This window comes from Microtus oregoni, unplaced genomic scaffold, assembly GCF_018167655.1.
Source record: "Microtus oregoni isolate MIOR12 unplaced genomic scaffold, Mior012 000026F_ref0000081, whole genome shotgun sequence".
In the NCBI taxonomy this organism is placed as follows: domain Eukaryota; kingdom Metazoa; phylum Chordata; class Mammalia; order Rodentia; family Cricetidae; genus Microtus; species Microtus oregoni.
This window is the reverse complement of record NW_024543085.1, coordinates 32,612,861-32,625,135: the sequence shown is the minus strand read 5'-3', so window position 1 is coordinate 32,625,135 and position 12,275 is coordinate 32,612,861. Positions and strand designations below refer to the sequence as shown.

Genomic DNA, 12,275 nt, shown 5'->3' with positions numbered 1-12,275 from the left:
CATTGTTCTTCTGTGGCGTGCTCTATAATTAAATACATAATTTACCGCGTGGCTGCATAGGAGTGGCAGGCGCGGAGGGAGAGCTTCCATGGACACAGGCACAGAAAGAACACAGAGTGACAGAGATAGCTGATTGTGTTGGTCTCCGAGGTCCATTGCAGCACAGCCTGGGTGTCTGCCAAAGACTAAGCACAGCACATTTGAGCTGTTATGCATTGGTCTTAAACAATGCTTCTTCAGATCAGAAACATGGACAGGAGTAATCAGTATCTTTTTCTTCAAATGTAATCCTTCTAGGCTAGAGCTGTATTAAACCATTGCTGCTTTGGAAATCAGCGTGTGCCCATGAGAGTGAGCCCAGGCTGTGGGACTCATTCCTATGTGAGTTCCCCGTCTGCCACACACCAGCTGGATGCACACTTTTGGGCAAGTTACTTAATCTTGCAGTTTCCTTGTTTTTAAAATGGGAACAATAGTTGTCTTAACCTCTGTGGTTACTCTTAGGACTAAGCTAATATTTCCAAAGTACTCAGAACAATATCCGGCCCATAGCAAATACGGTGATGCTGATTTTCCTACCATGGACACCTCTTTACACCACTCTATATGAGAATTCATTTTAGGGCACCATGGGCAGACAGGCCGCTGGCTTTTACGCAATGAGCCATAGTTTTTTCTCCTTGTTTTGACACGTCTCACAGAATTCTTACCCCACAGCGTCCTGCCTTCCAGATCTCAGCCTTGGAATTTTTCTTATTTATTCGTACCCATGGAGGCCAGAAGAGGACATAAAGTCTTCCTGGAACTGGAGCTACAGACAGTTGTGGGCTGTCCTGTGAGTGGTGGGCATGGCCCCGAGGTCCTCTGGGATAATAGCCAGTGCTCTTACCCACTGAGCTGTCTCTAGGCACAGGAGATTTTTATGTGGGGGGAAAAAGATTTGTCAATTTCTTTCAACATGTTCAAAGAGTAAAGAAATAAAATGAAAGTTTAGAGGAGACATGTAACTTACTTTCTTCAGTTTATATATACTATTTGGACGATAAATGGAAACTTGTAGGGCTTTTTTTTAATCATATAGATGCTATTTGTACCAAGTGATTTCTCTTAGGAATATATGTTTATTCCTATTCTATGTTCTGTAGTGTGTGTGTGTGTGTGTGTGTGTATGTGTGTGTATTGCCTGTGTATGTGTCTATAAAACACAAGTCTGCATATGGAAATGACTGAGGCTCTACTCCTGATGCTATCATTTCATTGCCTTTAAGCAGCTCTCTGTCCTTTGGTCTCCAAGGCCACCTGATCTTCTCTACCATGAGACCGAGGAGATGCAGCCTCAGAAATCAACCTCTAGGGAAAGCTGTGCAAATAAAACCTGATGCTCTAGAGGATGCTTATCATGCAGAACATATTAAAATTAGGGGAGGATGTCTTTCATTTCAAATGAAACTTAAAAGGTCTGTAAGTATAATTCAGAAAAAAACACCTTTGTTTGACTCAAAGTCTGAAGTGCAGAATTTAGAAAAGTTGCAGACCGAAGTATTTCAAGTACTTAGTTATCTCTCTGTTTAATCAATTAGTTATGCAAATAGCTGAGGATGTGTCTAACTCTAAGCCTTAGTGGTCTTTTTGCCAATAAAATTCAGCTACAAAACTGAGGCCCCGGGCAAGTTGCAGAGCCCACTCCTATTCTAATTCTCTCCTTTCTTTACCTTCTACCTTATGGGTTGCATTTGTAATTTTCTTTTCTCTAATTTGATCTTTAATTCCACTGGGGATAAAATTTAGGCCAACAGCTCAGGGTTGGGAATGCAAGCTCTCTTCTCTGATTTCAGCCACACTGGAATGCTGCTCTCGTCAAGCTTCGTACTGACTGCACTTCCTTAATCTAACCTCAGTCCTTTTACAGTGTGTCTGGTGGGTCGGATTGGCCAGTCTGCAAATGCTTGCTTATTTTCATTAATCATGCATGTGCAAGCCAGGCGACGACTTTTGGGAGTTGGTTCTCCCCTTCCAGCTTTCTGTAGCTTGTAGGAGTCGAACTCAGGTCATCAGGCTCGTGAGGCAGGTGCTCTGACCTGCTCAGCTACCTCACCGGCTCCTACAAATATTTATTAACACCACCTCCAGTTTACAACATAGAGGAATTATTCTGAAAAATCAATGCAGTTATCTTATTGCGGTAGATTCTGATGTCGTAATTCTAGCCGTGTTGTACTAGCTATGCTAAGAGGCCATCTCAGACCCCGTACTTTAATTTCTGTGTGTATGTGGGGGTAGCCTATTCCAGGGTGGTCTCCAGTTTGGTCTGAAGTCAATGATGAGCCTGAACTTTGGGTCCTCCTGCCTTTGCCTCCTGCGTTTGAGCACTGGGATTACCAGTGTTTATGTGGTACTGGGAATCACACTTGGTGCTCTGTATATGCTAGGTAAACACTGTATCAATTATGCTATATTCCCAGCTCTAAATCTCAGTACTTGGAGTAAATATCATGTATTACTTGAGGTTGTACATTTCCACTGCTGGGGACTGACTGATGGACATGGGCTCAGTTTTAGCAACTGCTGGTTCCAGCTGCATTCGCTCTCATCTTAAGGCTAGTCAAGAGTTGATGACTTGGCTCAGTTCCCCTTGGCATGCCTTTGATCTGTGAGGCTGTGCTCCTTCATCTAGGATCAAGAGATCAATTATCCTGGCACACGCTGGCACTATCTTATGTGATATTAAAAACCATAAGAACATAAACCCGACCTTCGCTAAAACATTCCAAGATTCTGCTGTATTAAGAAGCTAGTGTGCCATTGGTTAGGTTAAGTTGCAGGGCAAAGCTGGGGGGTATTGAACACTCATATAGCAAAAGACACAGTTGGAGGGTGTGCTGGCTTATATCGGTATAGCATGACTAAACCAAGATTCACCGAGGAAAAGAGCCATGGGACATTCTTGTGAGGAATTGTCTTGATGAGTTAATTGGGGCAGATTACTTCCCTAAATGTGGGAACCCCCATTGGGTTGGGATCCTAGGCTACCTAAGAAGCCAACAGCTAGCTGGGCACCAACATTCCCTCTATCTACTTCATGGGTACTATGTGACCATCTGCCTCACGCTCCTAACCACCATGTCGTCCCCACCCATGATGGATTTTTCTCAAACTGTAGCCACCCAGATCCTTTCTCTCAGGTTGCTTTTGTCTGGATATTTTATTGCGGAAATAACAAAAGCAGCTATACAAAGTGGAAAAGTCAACTGGAGTCAGCAGTGGGGTCTCTCGGCCACTCCAGCTTCTGTCCGGGGATCGCCACCCCAAAGCAAGAGGAGGCAAGGCCGGCATGTCCATGAGTGGCAACTGGGAATGATATTAATAGTTTCAAATACAGGCTTCTAGAAATACTATAAAAACGTTAAAGAATAAGAAGGAAGCCGCAATATTCTGAATGGTTATCTATGTTTGCTGTCCAGGCATGTTTCTTTTGTCTCTTTCTTGTTAATGTGTTAGTCAGTGTTCTCTTGCTGGGAAGAGACGCCATGACCATAGCAACTCTTAGAAAGAAAAACATTTAATTGGGGCTGGCTTACAGCTCAGAGGTTTAGTCCATTGTTATCGTGGTGGGAAGCATGGCGCCATACAGGCCGACAGTGCTGGAGAAATAGCTGAGAGTTCTGCATCCAGACCCAAAAGAGCAGCATGAAAGAGTGCCACGCTAGGCCTGGCGTGACGTTCTGAAACCTCAAAGTCCATCCCCCAGAGACACACTTCCTCCTACAAGGCCACACCTCCAATAATGCCACTCCCTCTGAGTCTATGGGGGCCATTTTCATTCAAACTACCACAATCTCTTTTCTTCATCAATAGTATATCATTATGCCAAGGTTTTTCTTAGCGTATTACGAACCTTTCCTTTATTATTGAAAAGGCTTTGTAAATACGCCAATGTCTGTGTAAATATTGCATTGTATAGACAAACCATAATCCACCTCATCATCTTCTCCTTCATGGATTGGTTGTTTCCTACATTTTGTCTTTCTAAATAAGAGTGTACTGAGCATATGTATAAATTTTGATCCACATGTTGACTTGTTTCCTTCCTGGAAAGAATGCTGGTAGGAATGCAGAGATCTGGGTCTGACCTCAGGTGACAACAAGGGGCCTCAGGTGGCAATGAGGAGATTTACAGTCTGTAGAAAAGACACCATTGAGATTGGGCTTCATTTTAACTCAGAGCAGCTTCAAGATGGAGGACTGAACGGCAGTACTGGAATGGACGCATGATGGCGACACCAGTTGTTTTTCCTCATCTAAGCTTAGGGGATCAGAGCCTTGGTCTCCTCACTTGGATGACTCCTATAGTCTTTAAGAGAGGATGCTTCCTGGAGAGATGGCTCAGAGGTTAAGAGCATCGCTTGCTCTTCCAAAGGTCCTGAGTTCAATTCCCAGCAACCACATGGTGGCTCACAACCATCTGTAATGGGGTCTGGTGCCCTCTTCTGGCCTGCAGGCATACACACAGAATATTGTATAATAAATAAATAAACATTTAAAAAAAAATTAAAAAAAAAAAAAGAGAGGATGCTTCCTTCTGCAGGCAGGTACCATTGCTGGCTCCCTCGCCTCTGCTCCCAAGGCAGCTGTGATGATGTTTTTAGATAGGACCATGGTGCTGAGCATGAAGAACATGGAAAGAACTCCTTCCCTGTTTCTACATACATCTATTGACAATGGTTTTGCTCCAATAGAAGAACCAATTTCATCTTCCTTTCGGCCTTCAAGTTCAAGTGTACTTTCTTCATTTAACTTTGCCTGGTGTGTCTATTGGGAATTAAACTGGGTCACAGTCATTTTGATTGTAACATTAGGATATGTGGCCCTACCTCACAATTTGCTGGTCATTGCATGGAGCCATCTTCCCAGGAGTGACCCTTCTTCTTCATTTTATTATACCCAGAGCTACATTTCTTCTTACTATGTTTCTTATAGCCTCTTGTGGCAGACCATGTTCAGTTTGAGCTGTGAGTGTGATTTCTACGAGCAGCAGCTTTGGCATCTCACCGCTGACTGAAGACAGTGATCCACACCCTCTCTCTGCCTCTCTCTCTCACCCTCATTTCGTCCTAAACACACCTTCCTCCCGTCTTCTGAGCTATGGACAGTCTTCTTGTACCGAGCCTCCTTGCGGGAGAGTCATTAGTCTTTTTTTTTTTTTTAAAGATTTATTTATTATGTATGCACCAGACCTCATTACAGATGGTTGTGAGCCACCATGTGGTTGCTGGGAATTGAACTCCGGACCTTTGGAAGAGCAGGCAATGCTCTTAGCCCCTGAGCCATCTCTCCAGCCCCGAGTCATTAGTCTTCTTTTGGCCTGTGGTTCAGTTGTTTCTATAAGCTGAGCAGGGTGCCCATCTGGCCAGCAGAACTGGGTGTAAGTACAGTGTGGTCCCCTCCCTCTAGCAGCCATTAAAAGGTCCTTTGTTCCCTCCCAGCCCCTCCTGGTCCAGGATGTAGCCCACACCCTGTGGCGGAAATCCCCCCATCACACCAGACACTGGGCAGCTTATAGAACTGGCTCTGAAAGCAGAATGCCACCTTGTGAGTGGGAACCTAACCTTTTCTGTGCTCAAAGGATGTAGTTTATGGAGTTGGAGTTTATCTTTGTGAGCTTTTGCTTTCGCCAAGTTCCCATGCTCCTCTGTGTGATTGTATACCTCTCCCCACCCCCCATTTTTTTAAATAAGAAAACTGGAGCCAAATTCCTGAGTGTGTGTTCATGGTGGGAACTGCTAGGTGACCGAGTAGGCGGGGCTTGTTTTCAAAGAGCAGAGGAGCACATCTGGTTTGTGTGTGCCCCTTCTTAGTAAAGCCGGTGTCTGCTGAGGGCTGTGGGCTTCGGGAACTGCTGGCCTTTCCTTTTTCTCTGCATGTTTCCAGACTCTTGGCTCTCCTTCCTTACCCCACCCTCTATTCCTGCAGGGCCGGGCTGAGTCATTTGCTCTGAAGCAGTTTGGTGCAGCTTAAGTTTCAGAGCAGTGTGTCCAGGGTCTGAGGAGCCCCACTAGCTCCATCTTGCTGCTTAGCAGTTATCTCTCCCCAGGCCCGGTGATCATCATGAAAACCTGGGTGACAAGACAGAGCCCAGGCTCACCAAGACCCTGCTCTCCTCCCTAGATGAGTATTTCATCCATTTCAGCCAAGCAAACCCAGAACTTTCCCAGGGGTCTGTGCAATGGCTCTGGGTGCCTAGTTAGATTTGAGATGTAGATGGAGAAAATAGGAAAGGATGAAAACTAGGGAGTGGGAACTAAAAAAAAAATGAAGGGAGGAAGGATGGAAGGGAGGGAGGAAGGGAAGAAGAGAGGGAGGGAGGGAAGAAGGAAGGAGACAAATACCTGTGGAGAAGTCCTCTGTCCTGAGGCCTTATTTGCCAAACATTAGCCTCTTTCTTCTTTCTTTTGACTATACTTATTTATTATTAAATAGCATATTCATTTGGTTTGAAACCCCAAAAGTGTGACATGTTACATGGTTAAAAGCCTTTCCTCCCATCTCATTCTCTATGTGCATAACCCCTTCTTGCTATGCCCAGTGCACTGCTACTTTCCTATCAGGTGGTAACACAGCATGGCCAAGAGCCTATAGAAGAAAGGGTTTACTTGGGTTTATATTTCCAGAGGGTTCGAGTCCCTCATGGCAATGAGTCATGGCAGCAGGTATAAGATGGTGACAAGAAGAGATGAGAGCTGAGAGCTCACACCTTGAGCTGTAGGCAGGAAGATGGGGAGTGCCCTGTGATTGGCATGCATGGGTGTTTGGAACGTCAGCATCCACCCCAGTGACACACTTCATTTAGCGAGACCACACCTCCTCAGCCCCAAGCAGCTCCACCGACTGGAAATCAAGTATCCAGTCACGGGAGCCTGTCGAAGACAGTCTTATTCAAACCTCAAACCGCCACAGCCGGTTTCTGTCTTTTCCGTGTAACCCTTCCAACATTTCTTCAGGCTTATCATGTCTGGCCATACACAGCTAAGAGAATTCTTTCCTTGCTCTCTGTTTCCCCGTCCGTGTAGCTCTCCTCTCACACGCTTGTGTCCCTTCACTGCCTTCTCAGTAGTCCTTTCTTAGAACTGTGGTTGGGGAGTGGCCGGCGGTCACGTGTCAGATGTGCTCACGTGTGGTTGTCCTTTTCCCACAGAGGAAGTGGAGAGTGAGAAGTGGTACCTGTCTGCAGACTTTCCTTCAGCCACCATCAAGACAGAGCCAATCACAGAGGAGCAACCCCCAGGACTTGTCCCCTCTGTCACTCTGACCATCACAGCCGTTTCTACTCCCTTTGAGAAAGAAGAGTCTCCTCTGGATATGAATGCTGGGGTATGTCCAGTTTTCTTCCTTATAAATATAGATATCGAAAGGTAGAGATCTTTGGTCTGCAATAAAACATTTATCCTAGGAGATTCATGTATTTTGAGGGGGCATAGTCATGTATGTATGCATGCATTCAGGCATGTTTGTATGCATGAGCGTATCAAGAATATGTTGTTGTTAGCAACATTGATTATGGCAACTTTTGAAGGTGTTGTACAGAAAAATCAGTAGCAAAGATGATTTAATTTTTTCCTTAATTGCTATTATGAAATTGACAACACAGTAGAGAAGCTGTGCGTGGCATTGGCCTTCATTCCAGTGGAGGGGAATGGTTGAGGTACAAGGTCAGAAGAGGGCACTGGATCTCCTGGAACTGGAGTTACAGGTGATTGTTAGCCACTGGGTGGTACTGGGAACTGAACCCAGGTCTTCAAGAGCAGCAAGCACTCTTGACTGCCGAGCCACCTCTTCAGGCCTTGGTTGGTTCTGAAGTATGTGCATAACTCACTGTCAGGATTCTGTCCTTCTGCTCTCTCTCCCCTTTCCCTGTGGGTATTTTTTAGTTAGACCTTGCCGTCAGTCATCGAGGAGGCTGGAGGGATAGGACAAACGGGAAGCCTGTGACTCTTTGAAGTTTTACCAAAGTATTTTTACCATAGATGTCTTTATTATAGCACTGCTGCCACTGCCGCCAATAATAATAATAATAACAACAACAATAATAATAATATTGAGCCTTGAATTTTGACTAGAGCTATCAGATCTCAGGTTTGGCTGTGAGAAGGTATGATGTAGCCCATGCCTTACCGCGCTGGCCCATAGTAAGACACAGTTGACAGACAGATAGCCCCCGCCCGTTCTGTAAAGGCTGTTACTAAGTTATAAACTCATGTCTGAAATTCCTTTCCCAGGTGGATTCCTCCTGCCAGACAATTATCCCTAAGATTAAGTTGGAACCTCATGAAGTGGATCAGTTCTTAAACTTCTCTCATAAGGAAGGTATGCCCCTCACCCCTTCCTCCCTCACCCCTTTTTCCGTCACTCCAGGTGCCCATTCTAAAGGGAAGGGAGCCCAGTACATTCCAGGATTAAGGAGGTAACTGGCTGTACGGAGTAATCCTGTTCTTAAGAATCTTGATTCCAAAGAAACATTTTGAGAACTAAACATTTCCATAATAAAATTATTCCTCTTTATGTTCTTTACTGCCAGCCACCCGAGCATTAGTGGGGTTCAATGCTCACCAAGGATGGGCTTTTAGAGCCATTTCCGACTGCCATGGCATGCATGAGGTTGATGAGACCCCCCCCCGCCCCATGCTTTCACCCCCTAGTGTGAACCCACCAGCACCCCACGGGTACACCGCAGTCCACAGTGACTCTGGCTCAATTAAAACTTAACCCTCTGTAAATGAAGCTGTAACATGTCTGTACAATCAGAGTTTAGCTGTCCTATTTGGGTCACAATTGTGATGAGCCCGCCCCTTTTCTGCTTAGTAATGTTTGTGGTCCTGATGATGCACCTCTTTGGGCTTCTTGTCGTTCATTTAGAGCCTAACTACGCCTTGGAATTGTTTACTTTGTGTTCATTCTCTACATCATTTTTTTTTTCTGGCTTCCCCCTCTGTGTTCTCATATATAGCCGTGCTGGGATCCTGGATGCAGACCCTCCGCCTCAGGGGGGCACAGGAAGCTCTCAGTACCTCATTTACACAGAGCCTGGCGCACACTCCTCTTAAAATTCTGTGTCTGTTGGTGCTGCACCTTCCTTAGCTACACGTTCAACATATGTTTAGATGTGCAGTTCATTGCATGGTCAACAAAGCAGTCTGCATACACAATTGCAGAGAAGGCTCGCGTGTTACCTTCCTTCCTTCAGGACTCCACCCAGGGCTGGACTGGAGACCCCTGAATCAGGGTTGGCCATGACTGCCTTCACTGTGTGTAAAGAAGTGAAAAGTTAATATTTTCCGTCTGTATCGCGCCTTTGTTTTCATGTCTTTGAGCCCTAGCGTCTGCTTCCAGGCAGCTTCTTTCATCTTTATGGCTGCTCACCACCGCCAAATGGATCTTGTTCTTTTCGCTCTGTTGTGACGCGGCTCAGAAAGTGTCACAACTCAAACAATAGAGCCCCATAGTGGCGGCGGGATCTAGGGTCACCAGAGGAGAAAGGGCAATCCTCCCTCGTTATCCTGGATAAAGACAGATGAAGAAATTGAATATTCTGGCGGACATCAAAGTTTCTAGGCAGAATAGCTTGCTGTCCCCAGCTCCTTCTGCAGCTTAGGAGCAGCGTTTCAAATGATGTTTAGAAATCTGATCCCGGGACACCTGTGTCCAGATGGGCAGGCTCCTCCTGTCAGCCGGCTTCTCTCCTTTGGGGACTGCGCTCGGCTTAGAAAGGAGAAAAGCATAGCTTCGCCTGTGCCAGGCCAGGGGGCCGAAGAACTCTTGGTGTCCCTGGGAGTTCAGCTGGAGTCTCTGGTTGATTAATCTGATTCGTGGTGTCGTATATTCCTGGCAGAGGGGACGCCTTGGTAACCTTGGCTGATACTTATGACATGCCTACTTTCTGAGGGGACAGACTCAGCCTACCCCTGAGCTACTCAGTGGGCATACAAGCGTTCTCTGGCTACAGAGATGCTGCATGAAGCTGGGCCCCCTGGAGGGGCTTGGGGTGAGGGACCCTCGGATGTAAACTCCCTCAGCAGCAGCGGCTGGCAGAACAGAAAAATCCTGTTCAGAAGAAAAGGGGGGGGGGGAGCCCTCGGTGGAGCCCAGGTGTGTTCCCCATCCAGAAGCTATGGGATTCCAGCTGCCCTGGGAATCTGGCCTGAGCCCTGTGCGGTGTTCTCAGCCTTAATAATATGCCCTGAAAGAATGACTTTAGGAGAGACGGTACCTTGTACCCCCATTTTCTTTTCCTCTGACTACTTATCTGCCTAATGGTAGAAGTGGGGTTTCTGAATGAAGAATGCCTGGCCTCCTGCCTGCAGGCCCCACCAGGCACATTCCTCCAGAAACAAAGCAGTCTTTCTCCAAGGATTCCACGAGCCCTCTCAGGTTGGCAGTTTATTAAAAGATTGTTTTAAACCAACCACATATGGCTAACGCGGTTTGCACATCAACCTGTGTGAACCATATAAAAAGAATACAGTGGGGCTGGGCATGTCGCTCCGGTAGAGGGCTAGCATAGCATGCATGGCGACTGTGATTCCACCCCCAGTACCACATAAAACCAAGCATGGCCGAGTGCACTTTCAATTTCCACATTCCAGAAAGGGGGTGGGGGCAAGAGGAGTAGAAGCTCAAGGTCATCTTCAGTTATCCAGAATGCAATGCCAGACTGGGGAACATGAGTACCTGCTTCAAAATTATGTTGCAGAAATAAAATTACAAAGGAACACAGTGATCAGTCTTTTCAACACCATGCCGGGGGCACCCACCCTCCCAGGCCACCCCTAGAGTCAACCTTTTGTTAGTGTCTCACACACATGCCTGCCCGGGGTAGTTTTGTGCTTGGACTGGTAAGTGTGGCTCTATGTTCACCTTCTCTCCCTTGTCATACAAGAAGAGGACAACTGGATGTACCATTCTGTGCCTGGCTCCCTTCTCACCATGTCTTAAAGCACTTTTCAGGTCAGCCTAGAGAGAGTGCCCACCTGTGCACCCATCCCAGTCTTCGGGTGCAGAGACACACGTGTGTTTAACTGGGTCTCGTGTTGTGTTCCCTTTCTGTGATGGATGAAATGCGCTCTCTTCCTCCTCAGCTCCCGTGGATCAACTGCACCTACCACCAACACCTCCCAGTAGCCACAGCAGCGACTCTGAGGGCAGCCTGAGCCCCAACCCACGCCTGCATCCCTTCAGCCTGTCTCAGGCCCACAGCCCGGCCAGAGCCATGCCCCGGGGCCCCTCTGCCTTGTCCACATCTCCTCTCCTCACAGCTCCACATGTAAGTATCTGAGTGGCCCTTCTGAGGAGCCAGGAATCCTCTCAGTACCATTTTTCTCATTGTAATGAAATGTTTGTTTAGTGATTAGAAGCCTTTGTCCATGCTGTCTTGCTGAAACAAAATAACCAAGACTGAGTAAGTTAGGAAAGATTATTTTGTGGGTTTTGTTTGTTTGGGTGCACAGTCCTGGAGGTGGTAAGTTCCAAGAGCATGGCGCCTGTATCTGCTTAGCTTCTGGAGAGGATGCTCCGTGCTTAGCAGGAAAACGGAAAGAAGAGGGGAAAACACATGTACTAGGAGACAGGGAACCTGTGTAGCAGCATACCCCCGCGGTGACTAATCCAAGCCTGTGAGACCCAACTCACTTTTGCAAAAAGGCAATGACATGTATTCTTCATGTCCACTTTTCTCAGTGGCACCACACTGGGGACCAAGCCTCCAGGTGGGGACAGACTGGTCCAAGATGCAGCACCAAAGTGGGTCAGTAAGAGCCCTAAAGAACGTGTTTGTGAAGACGTGGCTGCAGATCTCAGTAATTCTGGTTTTCATGTTCACAGGCCTGGTTCTTACACATTCGTTTGTTTCCCAGGGCTGGAAGCCTAAGGCTTCTGTTCTGTTCTTTCCCCTCTATGTGCCAGCATAAACACTCGCCGTCTGTGTAGATGATGCTTACTTAGCGTGTACTAGGGAATGCCTTTCATCTTTCAGATAAGCGTTCTTGGGCGAAATTTGAAAAGAAAGTCTCTCTTTCTGAGATTAAGTTCTTTGATGTCAAAAGCTCAGAAACATAGTTTAATCTCTGTGTGTGTTGAGGGTTTGGGGGTTCTTAACCCAGGGTCCTGGGACAAAAATCACAGGTCATTATTCATCCCACACACATGTAAAAGGAGGGGTAGGGAATTCACATTTTAGTGGTCTGAAGAGGGAATCTGATTTCTATGAGGTCTTAAAAATTATGCTA

At 46.5% G+C, this 12,275-nt stretch overlaps 1 protein-coding gene across 1 annotated transcript in view; it reads left to right on the top strand.

Moving 5' to 3' along the window:
* The window catches only part of Creb3l2 (cAMP responsive element binding protein 3 like 2), a 115,432-nt gene that overhangs the window by 75,603 nt on the left and 27,554 nt on the right, over nt 1-12,275 (top strand). Inside the window, exons 3-5 of the mRNA XM_041675601.1 lie at nt 7,193-7,368; nt 8,274-8,361; nt 11,130-11,314. Coding sequence (XP_041531535.1) covers nt 7,193-7,368; nt 8,274-8,361; nt 11,130-11,314 — 449 coding nt within the window. The remainder of the gene's footprint in view (nt 1-7,192; nt 7,369-8,273; nt 8,362-11,129; nt 11,315-12,275) is intronic.